At 49.2% G+C, this 16,478-nt stretch overlaps 2 protein-coding genes across 2 annotated transcripts; both read left to right on the plus strand.

The window, feature by feature from the left end:
* Positions 1–1,455: 1,455 nt before the first annotated feature.
* LOC149364783 (uncharacterized) lies at positions 1,456–4,986 on the plus strand. Its single transcript, XM_089570195.1, has 2 exons — positions 1,456–1,775; positions 3,320–4,986. Exons 1-2 carry the CDS (start codon positions 1,474–1,476, stop codon positions 4,944–4,946), a joined length of 1,929 nt encoding a protein of 642 aa, XP_089426321.1. The 5' UTR covers positions 1,456–1,473; the 3' UTR covers positions 4,947–4,986.
* Positions 4,987–7,218: 2,232 nt separating this feature from the next.
* On the plus strand, positions 7,219–10,557 carry LOC149364784 (uncharacterized). Its single transcript, XM_089570196.1, has 2 exons — positions 7,219–7,511; positions 8,904–10,557. Exons 1-2 carry the CDS (start codon positions 7,219–7,221, stop codon positions 10,516–10,518), a joined length of 1,908 nt encoding a protein of 635 aa, XP_089426322.1. The 3' UTR covers positions 10,519–10,557.
* The last annotated feature ends 5,921 nt before the right edge of the window (positions 10,558–16,478 follow it).

Below are 16,478 nucleotides of genomic sequence, written 5' to 3' on the forward strand. Positions count from 1 at the left end.
AGCGGCCAGATTTGTGGCGGTCGGGTGACTGGTTTTTCCATCATGGCAATGCGCCTGCTCACAGAGCCCTGTCTCTACGACAATTTTCGACCAAAAATGGCATGACCCCTATTCCTCAACCCTCATACTCTCCCGACCTTGCCCCGTGCTACTTTCTTTGTTTCCTAGAATGAAAAAATAGGTGAATGAGAAGCGTTTCGCTGATGTTGCTGAGGTGAAGAAAAAAACGACGGAGGCACTGTCAAGCATCACAAAAGATGAATTTAAACAATGTTTTGAAAAATGGAATGAAAGATTCGACAAGCGTATCATTGCAAGTGGGGAATACTTTGAAGGATATTGAAGGTCTGTGCTTAAAATGTGAACAAATAAGTTCAAACAAAAATAAGTCCGGTTTCTTTTGGGTACCCCCTCGTATACTGCTCCCAATAGCAATAATGCTTGAGAAATGAAAATGTTCCCGCAAAGAATCTGATTCAGTGCAGTTAAATACAATGAAGCAGACTCGCAACAAAAATTGAAGACGAAGAAGAGCGGCATGTTTACTGAGGAGAAGAAGAAGAAAAAGAACGGGTGGCTGTATTTCCTCGGGACCGTCAGCGTAGGATATTCCCGTCCTGTGGCATCTCGTTCTCGGAAAACGGAGCAAACTTCGGAACGCTCAGCGTTTCATAAAGGAGTACGTATACGTTCTCGTCTTTCTCATGCATGCACTCTAACTGAGCAAATATTTTAGAACACTTAGAAAGCTTGCGCTGGCGTCCGACTTACCACAGTCGCACAGCGTGCACGATTATTTATTGTGCTCATCCGTTCCAGACAAGGAGACCTTTCCTTTGGAATAGGCTACCAGCTGCTGCAGTGATGCGACGCTCTTGGGCTCGTCAATGTAAAAAAAAAAAAAAAAAAATGTCACCACAACTCAACCGCGCGGCCAGGTTTTATGTCCTTTACGACAAAAGCGGGAAGAGGGCGTACGAAGCTGAGATGTGTCCGCTTCGAACTAAGCGTCACTGTGACAAAAGGCGGTACGTTTATTCCTTTGCGCCAACTTTCGACGGAGAGAAGCTGAGATGTATTTGGTTCCCAAAAAAAGGGGTGCGTTGTGATACATTAAATTTTGATGATGTAATGGGGCCAACCAATTCTTGGGGAAGAAAGGAAGCTGTAGACGCCCGCATCACAGCAGTTACGTGAGCGTGTCCTCACGAAAAAATCAACTAGCTGCAAGGAACATTAACAAAAAAAATGCCCTTGCGTACACTTCAGACCCCCGGGCTGCTGCATCCGTTGCAGTCGGATGACATGATTTGTACTTTCTCTATGCATTTTAACGATTCTTGAAGGGCGCATCACAGCTCGCTGGTACTTCCAGCAGCGCACATAATTAGCGCGGCGCAGCTCTGAAATGTTTAGCGCTCAAACACTGTCCTAATGCAGGGCAACCTAGAATCCCAGACTGCAACAGCCAGGATGAAACCGCGATGTCTTCGACGGTTCCAGCGGCGGTTTGTACGGGTCGCAGTGCTCGGTATGGTTGTGCACTACGGCTACTATCTGTGGAAATGGCGGATCATACCACCGACGAGGACATCGCCAGGATCGGCATCACATGGCGGCGGCTGGCAGAGGGCTAACCCGGTGGGCTACCGCATTCGGACCCCGGGCTGCGTGGTGCCCCAGTTCGATCCGTTCGACCCCTCTGTCAAGCCTTACTTCATTCGGAGATCCAATGGGAGTAGGTGCCACGGCCGACCCAACTTTTTAACCGTCAGGTAACCCAGCTACTCATCCTTTATTTCAAAGGCTTTGCAGCCTTAAGGCATATGGGCCTACAAGAAACGTGTCTAGAATGTGTTGCTAAAAAAAATGCGCAGAAAAAAAATTCTATTTCATACCAATAAAACATGTCTGAATTTTTCAAGCCGTAAACGGCAAGCCTTTAAGTTAACCTTATGTTGTTGTTGTTGCGACTAAGAGAAGGACGAAAAGGAAATTGCACGTGCCTGCCAACTGGCTCAAGCCGACCCACCACTGCTGCCACGTGCAGATAGAGGAGAGTTAAAGCATAAGAGGAAAGAGTGAAAGAAAATAAAAGACGTGCGTCGCAACAACCGCGTCCGCCGAAGCGGACGCTGGCTGAGAAAAACGGATAAGCGGCCGTAGCCGCGCATCCTCGTCACCCCATCCCTAAACCTTATCCTCTGGCGAACCATCACTTTTAAGGAGAAAGCCTTTAATGGCTCATCGTTGTCGTGAACAAAATGTGTCCCGCTTTTCGGGTGTCCACCGAGATATGTGAGACATTCACTGCGTACTTTATTTCCTCAAATAAAATTTTCGACGGGTGTCCACCGAGATATGTGAGACAGTTACTGGGTGATTTCCTTCCTCAAATACAATTTTCATTTTCTTCATTACGGCCCCTCTTTCTCTTTTTTCTTTCACTCCCACTTCCTCCCTTCTTGTGCGGTGCTGCTCAGGTGTCCACCGAGATGACAGAGAATTACAGCGCCATTTCCTTTCCTCAAAAAGCGTTGCTTTCAAAGGGCAAGGCATCGCGCGGAACGGGTGGTGGCGTTCCGTGGACTCCCTGGCAGCGCTACAACACGCTGTCGTTTTCCGCTCCTAAAGGCGAAGATTAAGCGTCATTAATTGGCAGTTAATTAATGCACCAAGAGAATGTGAAAGTGTTGTCGCTCACTTTACTCGTGGCAGCATTCATCGCTACATGCGCAACAATCGCGTAGCACAATGCAGCATTCAGGCTTTCGCCTTTCACCGCTTTAGTCGGTAAAGTTCCCCGTAATTTTATGTGTGGCTTTACGACGGGATTTATTGAGAGCTGATTCTTTGTGTGTGATCAAAAGAACATAGCGTGCCTACCGGCGACCTCCTACGAACGTTTTTTGATACGCTGTGGCTGTCCACTTAGTTTTCAACCTCAAGGCAAGTGGCTTGGCTAGGCACTATAGTTGTTCCCCTGGGCTCCATTTATACCGCAGCAGGAGATTAAAGACTGTCGGTGCGTTATCACAATACACCGCCTCTTCCGCTCTTGGGAAAAAAATCAGGGTTTGGGATGCAATATAGCGCAGCAGACCTCGCCCGCGCTAGTAGAAAAATGTGCAGTGATAACTTATGCCGCTCACTGAAATACCCTTCTTTCCAGATCTGCAAAATGAAACAGAACAATGTGATAATTCACATTTTGTGGGATAATTTCGGCTATGAAACCAAACCCATATTTGTCATTACTTTATAAACAGTGCAAGTAATCTAAGCAGTTTGACTACACTGACAGATCAATTTTTTTCAGGAACGGCTTTCCGGTCGTACTTCCTCAAAAACTGCAAGAACATAACGTCCTACAAGAGGACCTCTTGTGCTTCTACAAGCAGATCTACCGTCGTAAGTCCGCGCGCAGGCCTGACAATTCCTACTTCCTCGGGCCCAAACAACCCCTGCTGTTCAACAAGCCGTTGACCAAGGAGTTCCTGCTCGTCGAATGCGGCACAAGACAGACTCCAGAGTCACGCTTTCATAGCCAGTTTCTCCTCATCCCCGGGAAAAAGACAAGTGTCGAAAAGCGCTGTCGCGAGGCTATTAGCGGCACACCCCACAACCTCAGTGTTCTTGTGCTGGGCTTGGACTCGGTCTCGTACTTGAATTTGGACAGGCACCTGCCGAAAACAGCCAAGTTCGTGCGCGAGTACCTCGGTGCATTTGAACTGCGTGGATATACCAAGGTTGGCGACAATTCGTATGCGAACCAGGTCCCACTCACTACTGGCCTTACGGGCTTCGAGGCAAGAGACTCCGTACCAGATGGTGTCTATGACAAACTGGTCGACCGGCTTATCTGGCAGCGATATGGGAAGCGAGGTTACCGGACCATGTTCCTTGAGGATTGTCCGAAAGGGGGGCTCTTCAATTACTTCAGCCAAGGTTTCCGACGCGCGCCGGCCGACTACTATCTAAGGCCTGTCATCATGGTCATGGACGAGTCGGCAAAGTACGCAGAGGACACGCAGGAGATCCGGTGCCTGGGTCCCACAATGCCTTTCGAGGAGATGCTTGACTACCTTTTCCGGTTCACGGAAGTTATGGCCGAGCGCCCTTTCTTCTCCTATACATGGATTAGCGAGATCACTCACGATTCACTGAGCACTGCGGCTTACGCGGATGAACCTTTCCTACGACTACTCGAGAAACTTCAATCGTCGGGAACGCTTAACCACACGATTCTCGTCTTCCTAAGTGATCACGGTTTGCGGTTCGGAGACATGCGCTCCACGTACATCGGCAAGTTCGAGGACCGACAGCCTTTCGCCTTCCTGGCCTTCCCGCCCTGGTTCCTTAAGCAGAATCCAGAAGCGGCACGCAGCCTCCGCATTAACCAGCACCGCCTCACGACGCACTTTGACGTACACGCCACGCTCGTAGAGCTGCTCGACTACCCTAATGTACAGCGACCGAACACAACGTATGGTCGCAGCTTGCTGCATGTGGTCCCGGACACGAGGACTTGCGCCGACGCATCCATTAGTCACCAGTGGTGTACGTGCAACGTCCGACACTACGCCACTGTGTCGGGCACTCTGGCCGCTTCGCTGGCAGACCATTTTGTCGCTGCAATCAACGACTGGGTGGGGGAGACAGCGCGGAAGTGCGCCGAGTACCAGCTTGTACAAGTCATGGACGTAACTGCTCTCCAGGAAACACCTAGCGAGCGTGCGGCCAACACGAGCCATTACTGGATTACTGTCAAGCTGTCGCCCGGTGAAGCCGTGTTTGAAGGAACAGTGCGTGTGTGTGGAGACAACTTTACGGTGCTGGAGGAGTTCAGTCGCTGTGACTCGTACTCGCGGCTTAGGTACTGTGTGCACAAGGAGTCACAAAATCTGTTCTGCTATTGCCGCCGGTATGCCGGTGCATTGATCTGATTTTGCAGGGGTTTGAGTTTCCTGGTCGCTGAGCGGCAATTCGCAGGGTAATTCGCGCAGAGTGTCATAAAATGCAATGTGCTGCAAGAATATGGCACGTATCTGTTTTTGAGATTTCCGTACATGGTTTATGGGTTGTATTAAATTTGATATTCGCAGTGTACAGTTTTAAAACATTGAGTAAGTTATGTATTGTAGCTCATTATCGTAAGGTTCGCTGCTGACTTTAAACACCTTCTGGAGGTGGTCGAATTGACTTTACGTACGCCTTAGGTTGTCGGTTCGACATGGACGTTTGACTTTCTATCATAGAAGTCGATGTGGCAGTGTGAAAGAGAATAACAATAACGAAGTAATACTTCACCCGCATTTGCCATCGATTTGCCAGAGGTGGCGGGGGTAGAAGTCAGGTGTGGCAGCATGTGACCTGATCTCGACCAATCGGCGAATTTTATGAAAGACACCCCAGCGCGTTTTATTTTTCGAATTTCCGTCATCAGGCTTCTTTGTTTGTTGTGATGCTGGTGAAGAGAGGGGGAGGTGGCAGATGTGGTAAGGGGCTAATAATAATAACAATGATACTAGCAATAATATTCTACTGCGACCATAAAAGAACTGCACAAGACTCAGGCCAGCCGAAGCCTCTACGAGCTTGAAGGATAGCGCCTGACAGGGGGCGAAGAACAGAACAAAATACAAATAACAAAACCTTTGGTGATCTGCATTTCAAATCATAACAACAAAAAAGAGCAATAAAAAAGGGCGGGGCAAGCTGATCCAAAAGCGCGACTAAAAATAACACAGTGCTGCAATTTTCGCATGCTATAATAACAGCTGAAAGCGTTGCAATAATTCTAAAGAAAGCAATAAATACAGCGCGCAAAAACGCATAATTATGGCAACTGACTCAAGCGAGAACCAGAACATCTAACGACTTCCACAATTAGACAAAAATGAAAGATGTTAGAGCGGCATATGCCTCGAGATTCTTCTGAGTTTGAAGATGGTTTTGGCGTCAAAGATACTGGATGGCAATTTATTAAAGTAATGCGGCGCATAATAACTGTGGCTTCTTTGTCCGTATTGCGTGGAGCACCTTGGCATGCAGATACGAAGCTTAGGGCTGAGGCTGCGAGTTGTAAAAAACCCTTTGTTGTAAGTTTTCGTCCATAAATAGCTAAAAACAAGTTTCCATTTGGTGGGAATAAAAATGCGGCATTCGTAAAGTCAAGAAGATATCGGTGCCTGTAAGGGGATGTAAGTCATATACACTGAGTCTATTTTTCCAACTAACCGCGCAATTGCCAATTCTGGTTATGCCGTACCGCAGTATGCTATAACGTAACGCATTAACAGCTAGCTCTCTGGCAGATAAAGGCATGTAATATCGAATGTTTTAAAGAAGACACAAAACTACGCGTAATTTTTTGCAAATATGCGCAAGGTGCATGTCCCACGCAAGATTTCTGTCAGCATATAAGCTCAGATATTTCTCGCAAGATATAGATTTGGCAAGATTACATACGAAATTATTAAAATAACGCTAAAAATATTTTAATTTTTCTAGTTTTCCAATCCGACCAAGTGAAGCATGCAGACTGAGGTGAAGAAGAAGACGAAGCAGAAAAGAAGCCACGCCTATTTTTACCTTTCCTTCGTCTATTTTCTTTTTTCCTTAAGGGGTGTAGAACTGTCTCCTGTCGTGTATTTGCATGTGACGTCCTTTTGGCAAGACGAGAACAAGTGCCCGAGTTAGGAGCGCCACCACCGTGGAGTCCGACAAGTGCAGCAACGCTTCCAGGGCTGCTTCCTGCAAAGCCGGTGCGTCTCCGTCGCGGACAACATCGACATAGGGCTACGAAGCCGCAGTGAGCGAACATACATCCGCGTCAGGTCCTCGTTGATGGGAAGTTACTGGGAAGTACCCTTCACTAATGTAAAGCATCCGAGTAGTGGGGCCTTTCAGGGGCTGTACGCGTACATCGCCACATGACAGCTTCCATATGACATGTGCGCGCTGAATGTATATAACCACGAGGCACTTACAAAAGTACCTTCAGGAACCTCTGCGAGCGCCATCCTTCGAAACGAAACGTCTACAGTACACTGATGTTCACTATATGTAAAAGCGCACCGCACTATCTTCAGCTTCTGTGGAATCCTCTGCGCTATACAGATATAGCGAAGGGGTGTATGGACGCGCCACTTACTTTCCACCGTTCTACTGCAGGGTGAAGTCACGTGAAAGCGCAGCAGCCCTACAATAGCCGCAATGGCACCGCGGTGGGTGCTCCGGACCCTTCGCCGCTACCCTGGCAGGTTTCTATTAGGGACGGTGATCGGTATCCTCCTCTATGGCCATTATCTATGCACAACGTCGCTAGCGGGAAGTACAGGCCCATCCATCGGAGCCTGGCAGAGGGCCAAGCCGGTGGGTCATCGCATTCGGACCCCAGGCTGCACGGTGCCCCAGTTCGACCCATTCGACCCGTCTGTCAGGACTTACTTCCTACGACGATCCAATGGCAGCAGGTGCCATGGAAAGCCCAACTTCCTCACATTCAGGTAAGCCAGCCACTCACCGCTTTGAAGCGACTGGTTTAGGAACTTTCTAGCACCAGTAGATGTATGCGCCCAGCTGAGCTGACCATGACTAAACTTGGCAGCTTCACTGCCTGACACAAAGCTAGGGCGAACTCCGTCAAAACGGCTGCAGCGCCAGAGTTTGCGATCCGATGAAGGCTTGTCGCGGAGTTTCATCCCTTGTGTCACAATGCAGCCAGGGGACGACAATTAGAATTCTGCTGCGTAAGAAAAGCTATTGGGACAACTTGATCGCAGTTTACTACATATACAGGAGTATTTGCAATACATGAGCTTCTAAAAGAGTATTGCGCTCCCGTAAAAGACTGCAACTGCCTTCTAACTCCCACATTATCAGAAAAACTGTGTGACATTCGTCCTCTAAAAGAAGTCTGTAACCGTACCAATTTGCGCGTCCTCTGACGACTATAAACATCAGAATGGAGTGGTGGAAAACAGTTGAAATAGGAGCTCACTCGACGCTTCCCGCGCTGGCCAAAAGAAAGAAGGCGCTGAATAATTGAGAAAAAAGTCTGAAGTGCACCTAGTCTTTGTTTCCGAATTTAGAGCCCGTTACCGTTTGCAGCTTTCGCGCTAAATTCAGCGATAACGAGAAAGTCGCTGCGGAGATCAGAATGTGGACGGAAAGCACCATGACCCCTTATGTGATTTCCTTCTTGCCTTCCGGCGCGCGGCTGCAACCAGCATTCAAGCTCAGTGAGGCATCCGCAACGATTGCTTCGTAAGAAGAGTAGTGCAGTTGTTCCGTGGAAGGAGGAAAAGGAGATTATGAGTAAAGGAAGATCGCGGTAACGGCCTCTCAATGACCATCTGAACTCTATACGAGAGTGAACAGAAGAAGGCACCGGCAGAGGAGAGAAAAGTGCAGGCTTATACCACACATGGCCTAGGGAATGGATCGGTGGATTAACGTAGCTGTGACAACACGCCTATTAGAACAGTAATACAGTAATCCTTATTTCACTCATTCATGCAGTCCAGTCACAATTAATACAACAAGAGAGTACTCTGAAGAGATGCTCACAGTTATGTTCGTTAATACCGTCTGAAAGGAACGATTTCATCGTAGTTGATTTGCCTTTGGCCTTGATATGTGCTTGAGTATCTCAGTCATAAAATCATCAAGAAATTAAAACAAGGTTCTTCATTGTACGGGGCATAGAAATCACAAATATGTTGCAGTAAAATAAACTTCGCCAGAGACAAACTATGTGCCGCGATGATCTCTCGCGAGCAGGATGCACCGCTGCCTTTTCCTAAGATAAATCAAAAGCTTTCCTCGAAATAACCTGAGCAAATTGAACAGTGCGATATCAGAAATATTCCACACTCACAGATCTTGTATCCTTGCAGGAACGGTTGTCCCACCATACTCCCCGAGAAGCTGAAGGACCATGGCGTGATGCTGGAGGACGTGGTGTGCTTCTACCAGGAAATCTACCGAAACACATCTCTCGAGATTCCTGACGAGAATTACACCTATGGGCCAAGGGAGCCACTGCTCTTCGACAGACCGTTGACTAAAGAGTTCCTCTTTGTCGAATGCGCGACGAGACAGTCTCCGAAGCAACTGTTTCACAACCAGTTTCTAATCAACCCACTCATCAAGGAGAGCGTCGAAGAGCGCTGCCGTAAGGCGCCTAGCAGCACTGCCCGCAACCTTAGCGTCTTGTTGCTGCTTCTGGACTCGGTCTCACACCTTAATTTTGAGAGACACCTTCCAGATACCGCTCAGTTCTTGCGTGACAAGCTTGGCGCATTCCAACTCCGGGGATACAACAAAATTGGCGACAATTCCTACCCAAACCAGATCGCTTTCTTCACGGGTTTCAAGGACTTCGAGGCGACCAAGGCCGCGCCTGACGGATTCTTCGACAAAATCACTGCTAATATGATATGGAACATGTACGGTGAGCGAGGCTATAGGACACTGTTCCTAGAAGAGGCACCGTCGTATGGCATCTTCAACCATTTTAAACATGGATTTCGACAGTCGCCAGCCGACTATTATCTGCGACACTTTATAATGGCAACAGAAGATTCGCCAAATAGGACGCAGGATTCGCTACGTGTCCGCTGTCTAGGACCGACAATGCCTTGCGAAGAGCTGCTCGACTACCTGGCTCGGTTCACTGCCGTGATGGCTGGGCGGCTTTTCTTCGCCGCCGTTATCTTCATCGATATTACGCACGATAATCTGAACAGCGCGGGCTACGCGGATGAGCCCTTCCGACGGTTCCTGGAGACGCTTCATGTTTCTGGAGTGCTTAACCATACTGTTCTCGTCTTTCTCAGCGACCACGGCTTCCGGTTTGGAGACCTACGTGCCACATACATCGGGAAGTTCGAAGACCGACAGCCGTTCGCTTTCCTGGCCTTCCCGCCTTGGTTCCTGAAGCAGAATCCAGAAGCTGCGCGCTTCCTTCGCGTCAACCAGAACCGCCTTACAACACCCTTTGACGTTCACGCCACGCTGGTCGAGCTACTCGACTACCCTAACCTCGAGCGACCGAACACCAAGTACGGCCTCAGCTTGCTGCACGAGGTCCCGGACACTAGGACTTGCGCTGACGCGTCGATCCCGCGCCAGTGGTGCTCTTGCAATATCCGTGCAGACCTAGCTGTGCCAAGAGCCGTAGCCTTATCCATGGCGAATAATCTAGTGTCCACCATTAATGACGTGGTGGGAAGGGCGACAAGTAAGTGTGCCAAGTTCCAGCTGCTCCAAGTCCTGGACGTTACGGCGCTCCAGGAAACGGCCAATGATCGCGCAGAGAACGTCAGCCACTACTGGGTTAGCGTCGTACTGTCACCGGGCAGGGCATTATTCGAAGGAACCGTGAGTGTTCACGGTGACACCAATACCATGACACTGTCTAGTGAAATGAGCCGCATGGACATGTACGGGCCGGTTACAAAGTGTGTGCGCGATCACTGGTTCGAGAAGTATTGCTACTGCCTACTCTAATCGCAGAGCTGCTGGCCAGTCACGCGTTTTGATCCCAATTTTCACTGTCAGTACCACATCGAAGTAGAGCAAAAAAAAAACTTGTGAAGGCTGGCAAAATAAATATACCGTTTCGTCTTCTTTCAGTATGGTATTATCTTTAAATAGCGATGGCGGAGCCATGAGTCTGTTCTGTGTTCTCCGTAGCTGTCGAATCCTAGTTCAAGTTCCTTCCGTCTCTTATTCATTGCTGTGATTGTAAAACATTTTATTCGCCGGAAAGAGCCTGATAAGAGGTCGCGTTAAGTGGTCGAGAGAACGCAGCTCTCGACGACTTTGTCAGCGCCCTCCACCGCCAAAACTTGCGTGCTGTGACGTGCTAGCAGCGGAAATAGTCGCAATGCGCGCCTTTGGTGTCGCATGTGGGCGGACTACAGACGACATACTTGCCCCCCACTGTTCATCATTTTGGCACGAGAAGGATGTGTAGGAAAGCCGTGAGATAAATTTGATGCCACTTTTTAACGTTGTCACATATAATAGAAAGTTTTAAATATAAGTAAGTTTGGAGAAGAGGAAGACTACAAGCATGACGTGTATTAACCCGAGGATAAAGATGAAAAAGTATTAGGTGAGGTGGGAAGAGTTGATTGGTGGAGATGACGATAACGATGACGACAAGGATGACGTGTACCAACGCCAAGGCTGTAAAAGCGCGAGGGATAGCGTGGCACGGAGGGGGGGGGGACAGAGAAGGTGAGGTTCCGGCGGGTCAGGAACACCTCGGCTGGAAGAGAGCAATGCCAGCTACTGCTCCGGTGATCTCAAGTTCTACGGACTCGTACCGTAGACTTCCTGCCATTCCTGAACTCGTTCCGGGGAGTCAGCGGCTGATGCAACCACCTGCTATGGTCAGGGGTGCCTCCAGCGCTCTTGCCACCCATCCGGGTGGGGCCCCCAACGCCATCATCGCTAGCATCAGCTCCACGGGCACCTGGACCGGGAGCTCGTACGACGCAGCCAACAACGCCGCCAGCGAGGCCAGCCTGAGCGCTTCGAACGCCACCTAGACGCCGGCTACCTAGATGCCACTGACTGGACCCAGGCAACGCTTCATCAGCACCGAACCGTGAGCACGAACGCTAATAGACTGGGTGTTCCCGGGCCGTGCGTATTGGCAGTCTTTGTGTTTTTTGTTAGTTTTCTTAGTTGATTTTATGGGCTAGTGTGTGTCGCTAGGGTGTATTAAATGTGCGTCTGTGTGGGTACACCTGTCGCCTAGTCCATTCTTTCGGCCCGAGTATTCTGGGGGATCCGTGACAAACGTCGACGCTTACTGTTGGTTTTGTTGAGTACGCAGGGTGACCAGATCTTTGGGAGTCGCGGATTGAGTGGATTTGGCACGAAGCCAACGGAACGACACACACTGTCAAGCTGCCATTTTTTATTCACACACACACAAAACAAAGCAAAGAAAAAGGTGAAACGGCGACGGCGCATCAACGGATACATGGCGCCATCTCGTGACTGGGCATTACACTACTTAATGGACAATCATTGCGCCCACACTTTTGATGCCCAAACATTCACAGTGCTTGAGAGTCGTTCTTCCATTTAAGGCCTTAGTGAAGAGGTCAGCACAGTTGTTCGACGATTCGACGTACTGGAGTTGTAACTCCCTCTTCGACCTTTTCTCTCAGGAAATAATACTTGAGGTCGATATGTTTGCTTCTATCTGAAGTAACTTGGCTTTTCGCAAGCGCAATTGCACCCTGGTTGTCTGCCATCAAAATCTGTGGTTCGTGCATGAATTCGTGCGCATTAAGTTCCTTCACGAGATTTTGAAACCACATTACTTCTTATCTAGCGTCACACATTGCTACATATTCTGCTTCGACTGTTGACAATCCAGTGCTTAGCTGCTTCCTGCTACTCCAGGAAATCGCAGCACCAGCTAGCGTGAACACGTACCCGCTGAATGACTTCCTGTCAGTCTTGTCACTAGCCCAGTCTGTGTCGCAAAAGGCTTGTATGCACTTCCCAGTTCTCTGGTAGACTAGTGCATTATTCTTTGTATGCTTCACATAGCGAAGAATATGCTTTATCCCATTCCAATGTTGTTCTGTGGGATGTTCATTGAACTGGCTCATGTAAGTAGTCGCAAAAGCCAAGTCCGGCCTTGTGCCTCCGGCGAGATAAAGCAATGCACCAATTGCTTGTCTGTACTTGCGAGGTAGGTCGTCACTTGATGAGTTATTGCTGTCTCCTCTTTGGTACTTCCTTCCATGATCCAAAGGGGACGATGCTGCCTTTGCGTCTGACATGCCAAGCGTCTCCACTGTGTCGTTAGCGTAGGCCGTCTGGTCCAGCGTTAGTTTTCCATCTCTTTCTCTCTTTAGTCGTATGGAAAGAATGTAGCTAGCCTCACCCAAGTCTTTTGCATCGAATACTTGACCCAAACGGCTCTTGATGTCGGCAATCTCTTTCTCATCTTCTGCGATGATCAGCAAGTCATCAACGTAGACTCCTATGATGAGGTTCTTCTTGTTGATATAAACACAGGGTTCTGCTTTTGACTTTGTCATCCCTTCTGGCTTGAGCATTTTGTCCAAAGCAAGGTTCCACTCCCTTCCAGACTGTCGTAGCCCGTAAAGGCTGTTCTTCAGAAGGCAGACTTCATCCTTCTTACAGTCATTCAAAGGCTGCGGTAGTTCCATGTAGACGGTCTTCTTCAGAATACCATTTAAGTATGCCGCCGTGATGTCCATCTGGTGGATCTTCCAATTTCTCTCAACTGCTATGGCCAGCAGTGTCCTGATGGGCCTCAGCTTCACTACAGGAGAGAGTTTCCTTGTAATCGGTACCTTTCACTTGTGAATATCCGCATGCAACCAACCGTGCTTTGTATCGCTCTAGGTCACCATTTTCATTGTACTTCTTGCGGAACACCCACTTGCATTTTACGACTTGTCTGTCTTTCGGTAGTGGCACTAGCTCCCATGTATTGGAAGCTTCGAGGCTGTTCAGTTCAATCCGTATAGCTGATTTCCATTCCTCCTTGTCAGGTGCAGATAAGGCTTCATGTAGAGTTCCTGGATCTCGTAGGAAGTTTTGCCTGGCTATGCAGCAGCCGTGACATTCATTTTGACATGGTTTCTTGTTTGCTAGTCTTTCCGACCGTCTCAGTGCCTGTGTACCACAATCTGTCACGCTGGACAGTCGCTGCGTAGCTCCCTCGTCTTGTGTAGTTGCCTCGTCTTCATCAGCTGATGGGCCAACTTCTTCAGCATAGTTGTAATCAGTATCCATGCGATCTGAACTACCAACATCATGTGGCTCGTTCAAGCTGTCTTCAACTTGTAACATGACAGTGCAATCAGTGTCGCTATGTGCTTCAGTCTTGCTACTTGCAACTTGGGTAAGCTTGCATGGGAAGGACTCTTTAAAACATTAAGTTGGGCTAGTTTGTAACGGCTTGAAGGAATCATATTCTTAGCGGTAAGAAACAGACACAACACCAAGACACACACACACAGGACACCCGCTAGACTTCAACTATCTTTACTGGACACTTGTACGACATAAATATGTATCACTGAGCACGCGCAGGTGCCTCGTCATCCGCATCAGGTCTAACTACGCCCTCCCCTCTCCTGCAAGGCATACGGTTGTGCAGATAAACAATCTCTTTTTCTGCCAACGCCAGGGAGGGAGTGCTTACACACATGTCGCCCGCCTCATGAATACGAAAGGCTTCGATAATTTCTTTCTTTTTTCTCGGCTCCCACATGCATCACAGACGTAGCGTCATATACAGGGATACAGCCTTTACAACTTCTGCAATCCTTCACCAATTCAGTTCCACCGGCCTGTGATGAAACTTCCCTTCTGTGCTCTCTTATCCTATCGTTGACACACCTTCCGGTCTGGCCTATATATACCTTGCCACAGACAAGTGGAATGGTGTACACCACTCCCGTTCGGCAGGTTACAAACTTCATTTGGTGCGAAGAAGCCGTGTTGCAGCAAAAAGCACCAAAAATAGGCAGTGGTTCAGCTCTGGTTAAACGTGGCGGATTGTGAAAGCAACGAGGAGAGAGAGAGAGGCGATGGAGAGCGCGCGGCAGCCGCGGCGGCCCCGGCACGCTACCTATGCGCCGCTACTGCGCATGCGCAACTGGCGAGCGCGGTGGCGGCCTCTGTCACCCGCGCAGCGACGGCGGCGGCGCGCCAGCTGTGCGCCATGTGACGTCACTGCTCCTCGCGCATGCGCAGTATGGTCTTTCCTTGGCTCCGCGAAATGGCTCGGCGACTAGTGTAGTCTCGCTTTCGCAGCAAAAATCTACATTCGTCAGTGACTTGGCGATGTTGTTGCTCCCTCATGTGGTGGTTGCATCTACGCGTACAGTGGTGAGCAGTCTTGTCTAGAGCGCTCGGGCGGTGCACTTCCTTGCAAACAAATCCAGATTTTGTGGCAGCCTCTAGGGTCCAGCTGCAACGCTTGCACGGAAGTAGCGCCAGTAAACCTGCTCTCTAATTTCGGTTTTTGTTACCAAGTGCGCACTGCTCAAGCGCTCTAGACAAGGCTGCTCACCACTGTACGTCTACACGAAGGGCGGCACAACATCATGGCCACATAATGACGCGAGCACAGTACACGTCGTCATTGACAACCAGGCCGCCTGTCGGGCGTATGCATCCGCACTGCTCACACTCTATGCAAAGTATTCAGAGCCTCCCCGATCCGAGCGGACTCCCCATAGGGTACTCATCGCCTGGGTTTCGGGCAATACATCCCTTCCTGGCAACGAGCGCGAGCGGGCGCCATATATATTTCTTTTTTTTTGCACTTTCACTGCGTTTAAGAGCTCCTCTTTGTCAGAGTGGTCTCGGCGATTATAACCTGGTACCTTTAAACACACGCTTCTGTTTTTCCTCTGCCAGGTTTGCTACAAAAACAAATGTGATGTATGAAAAGTTTGAGACTAATATTCTCCCACTTGGAAGCGGGAAAGAGAAAGTAGAGAAGTGTACACGCGTGTGGCGATGCTTCGCCGAAAAATTGCAAAATACATTTTAGCGCCTCGTAAACAAAGCAGGCACGAAAACTTTGCCCTGTAATGAGGGGCTGCTCTCTAATTTCGGTTTTTGTTACCAAGTGCGCACTGCTCAAGCGCTCTAGACAAGGCTGCTCACCACTGTACGTCTACACGAAGGGCGGCACAACATCATGGCCACATAATGACGCGAGCACAGTACACGTCGTCATTGACTCCCAGGCCGCCTGTCGGGCGTATGCATCCGCACTGCTCACACTCTATGCAAAGTATTCAGAGCCTCCCCGATCCGAGCGGACTCCCCATAGGGTACTCATCGCCTGGGTTTCGGGCAATACATCCCTTCCTGGCAACGAGCGCGAGCGGGCACCAGGCGACGGGCGGTCACACCGCAACGACATACCACCAACAGACCCACTCAAATATTCGCACATCCTCGAATATGACGAAGTTCAATGAAGAAAACTTCCACCACGCACCCATCTGGATCCTGGGCGAACGCCACGCCGCAGCGCCAGCTCCAGACGAACCGAACCTCTTCAAGCGCACCTACTTCTCTGCACAGTAACGCTCGCACTGCACGTCATGCAGCACAGCGCCCAACCAGAAGAAAAAAAATGTGTTTTGCAATTTTTCGGCGAAGCATCGCCACACGCGTGTACACATCTCTACTTTCTCTTTCCCGCTTCCAAGTGGGAGAATATTAGTCTCAAACTTTTCATACATCACATTTGTTTTTGTAGCAAACCTGGCAGAGGAAAAACAGAAGCGTGTGTTTAAAGGTACCAGGTTATAATCGCCGAGACCACTCTGACAAAGAGGAGCTCTTAAACGCAGTGAAAGTGCAAAAAAAAAGAAATATATATGTCGCCTCCGTCGGCTATTTTTGCGAGTAACATGCATGCGCGTCGACGCTGATTTTTG

Source organism: Amblyomma mixtum, chromosome 2 (assembly GCF_055824585.1).
Source record: "Amblyomma mixtum isolate Tamu chromosome 2, ASM5582458v1, whole genome shotgun sequence".
Taxonomy (NCBI): Eukaryota; Metazoa; Arthropoda; class Arachnida; order Ixodida; family Ixodidae; genus Amblyomma; species Amblyomma mixtum.

Excerpts from the sequence above, each read along its gene's own strand:
- LOC149364783 (XM_089570195.1), top strand. The coding sequence starts at position 1,474 with ATGAAACCGCGATGTCTTCGACGGTTCCAGCGGCGGTTTGTACGGGTC. Across the intron at positions 1,776-3,319 it reads CCCAACTTTTTAACCGTCAG|GAACGGCTTTCCGGTCGTAC; the intron begins GTAACCCAGCTA and ends AATTTTTTTCAG.
- LOC149364784 (XM_089570196.1), top strand. The coding sequence starts at position 7,219 with ATGGCACCGCGGTGGGTGCTCCGGACCCTTCGCCGCTACCCTGGCAGG. Across the intron at positions 7,512-8,903 it reads CCCAACTTCCTCACATTCAG|GAACGGTTGTCCCACCATAC; the intron begins GTAAGCCAGCCA and ends GTATCCTTGCAG.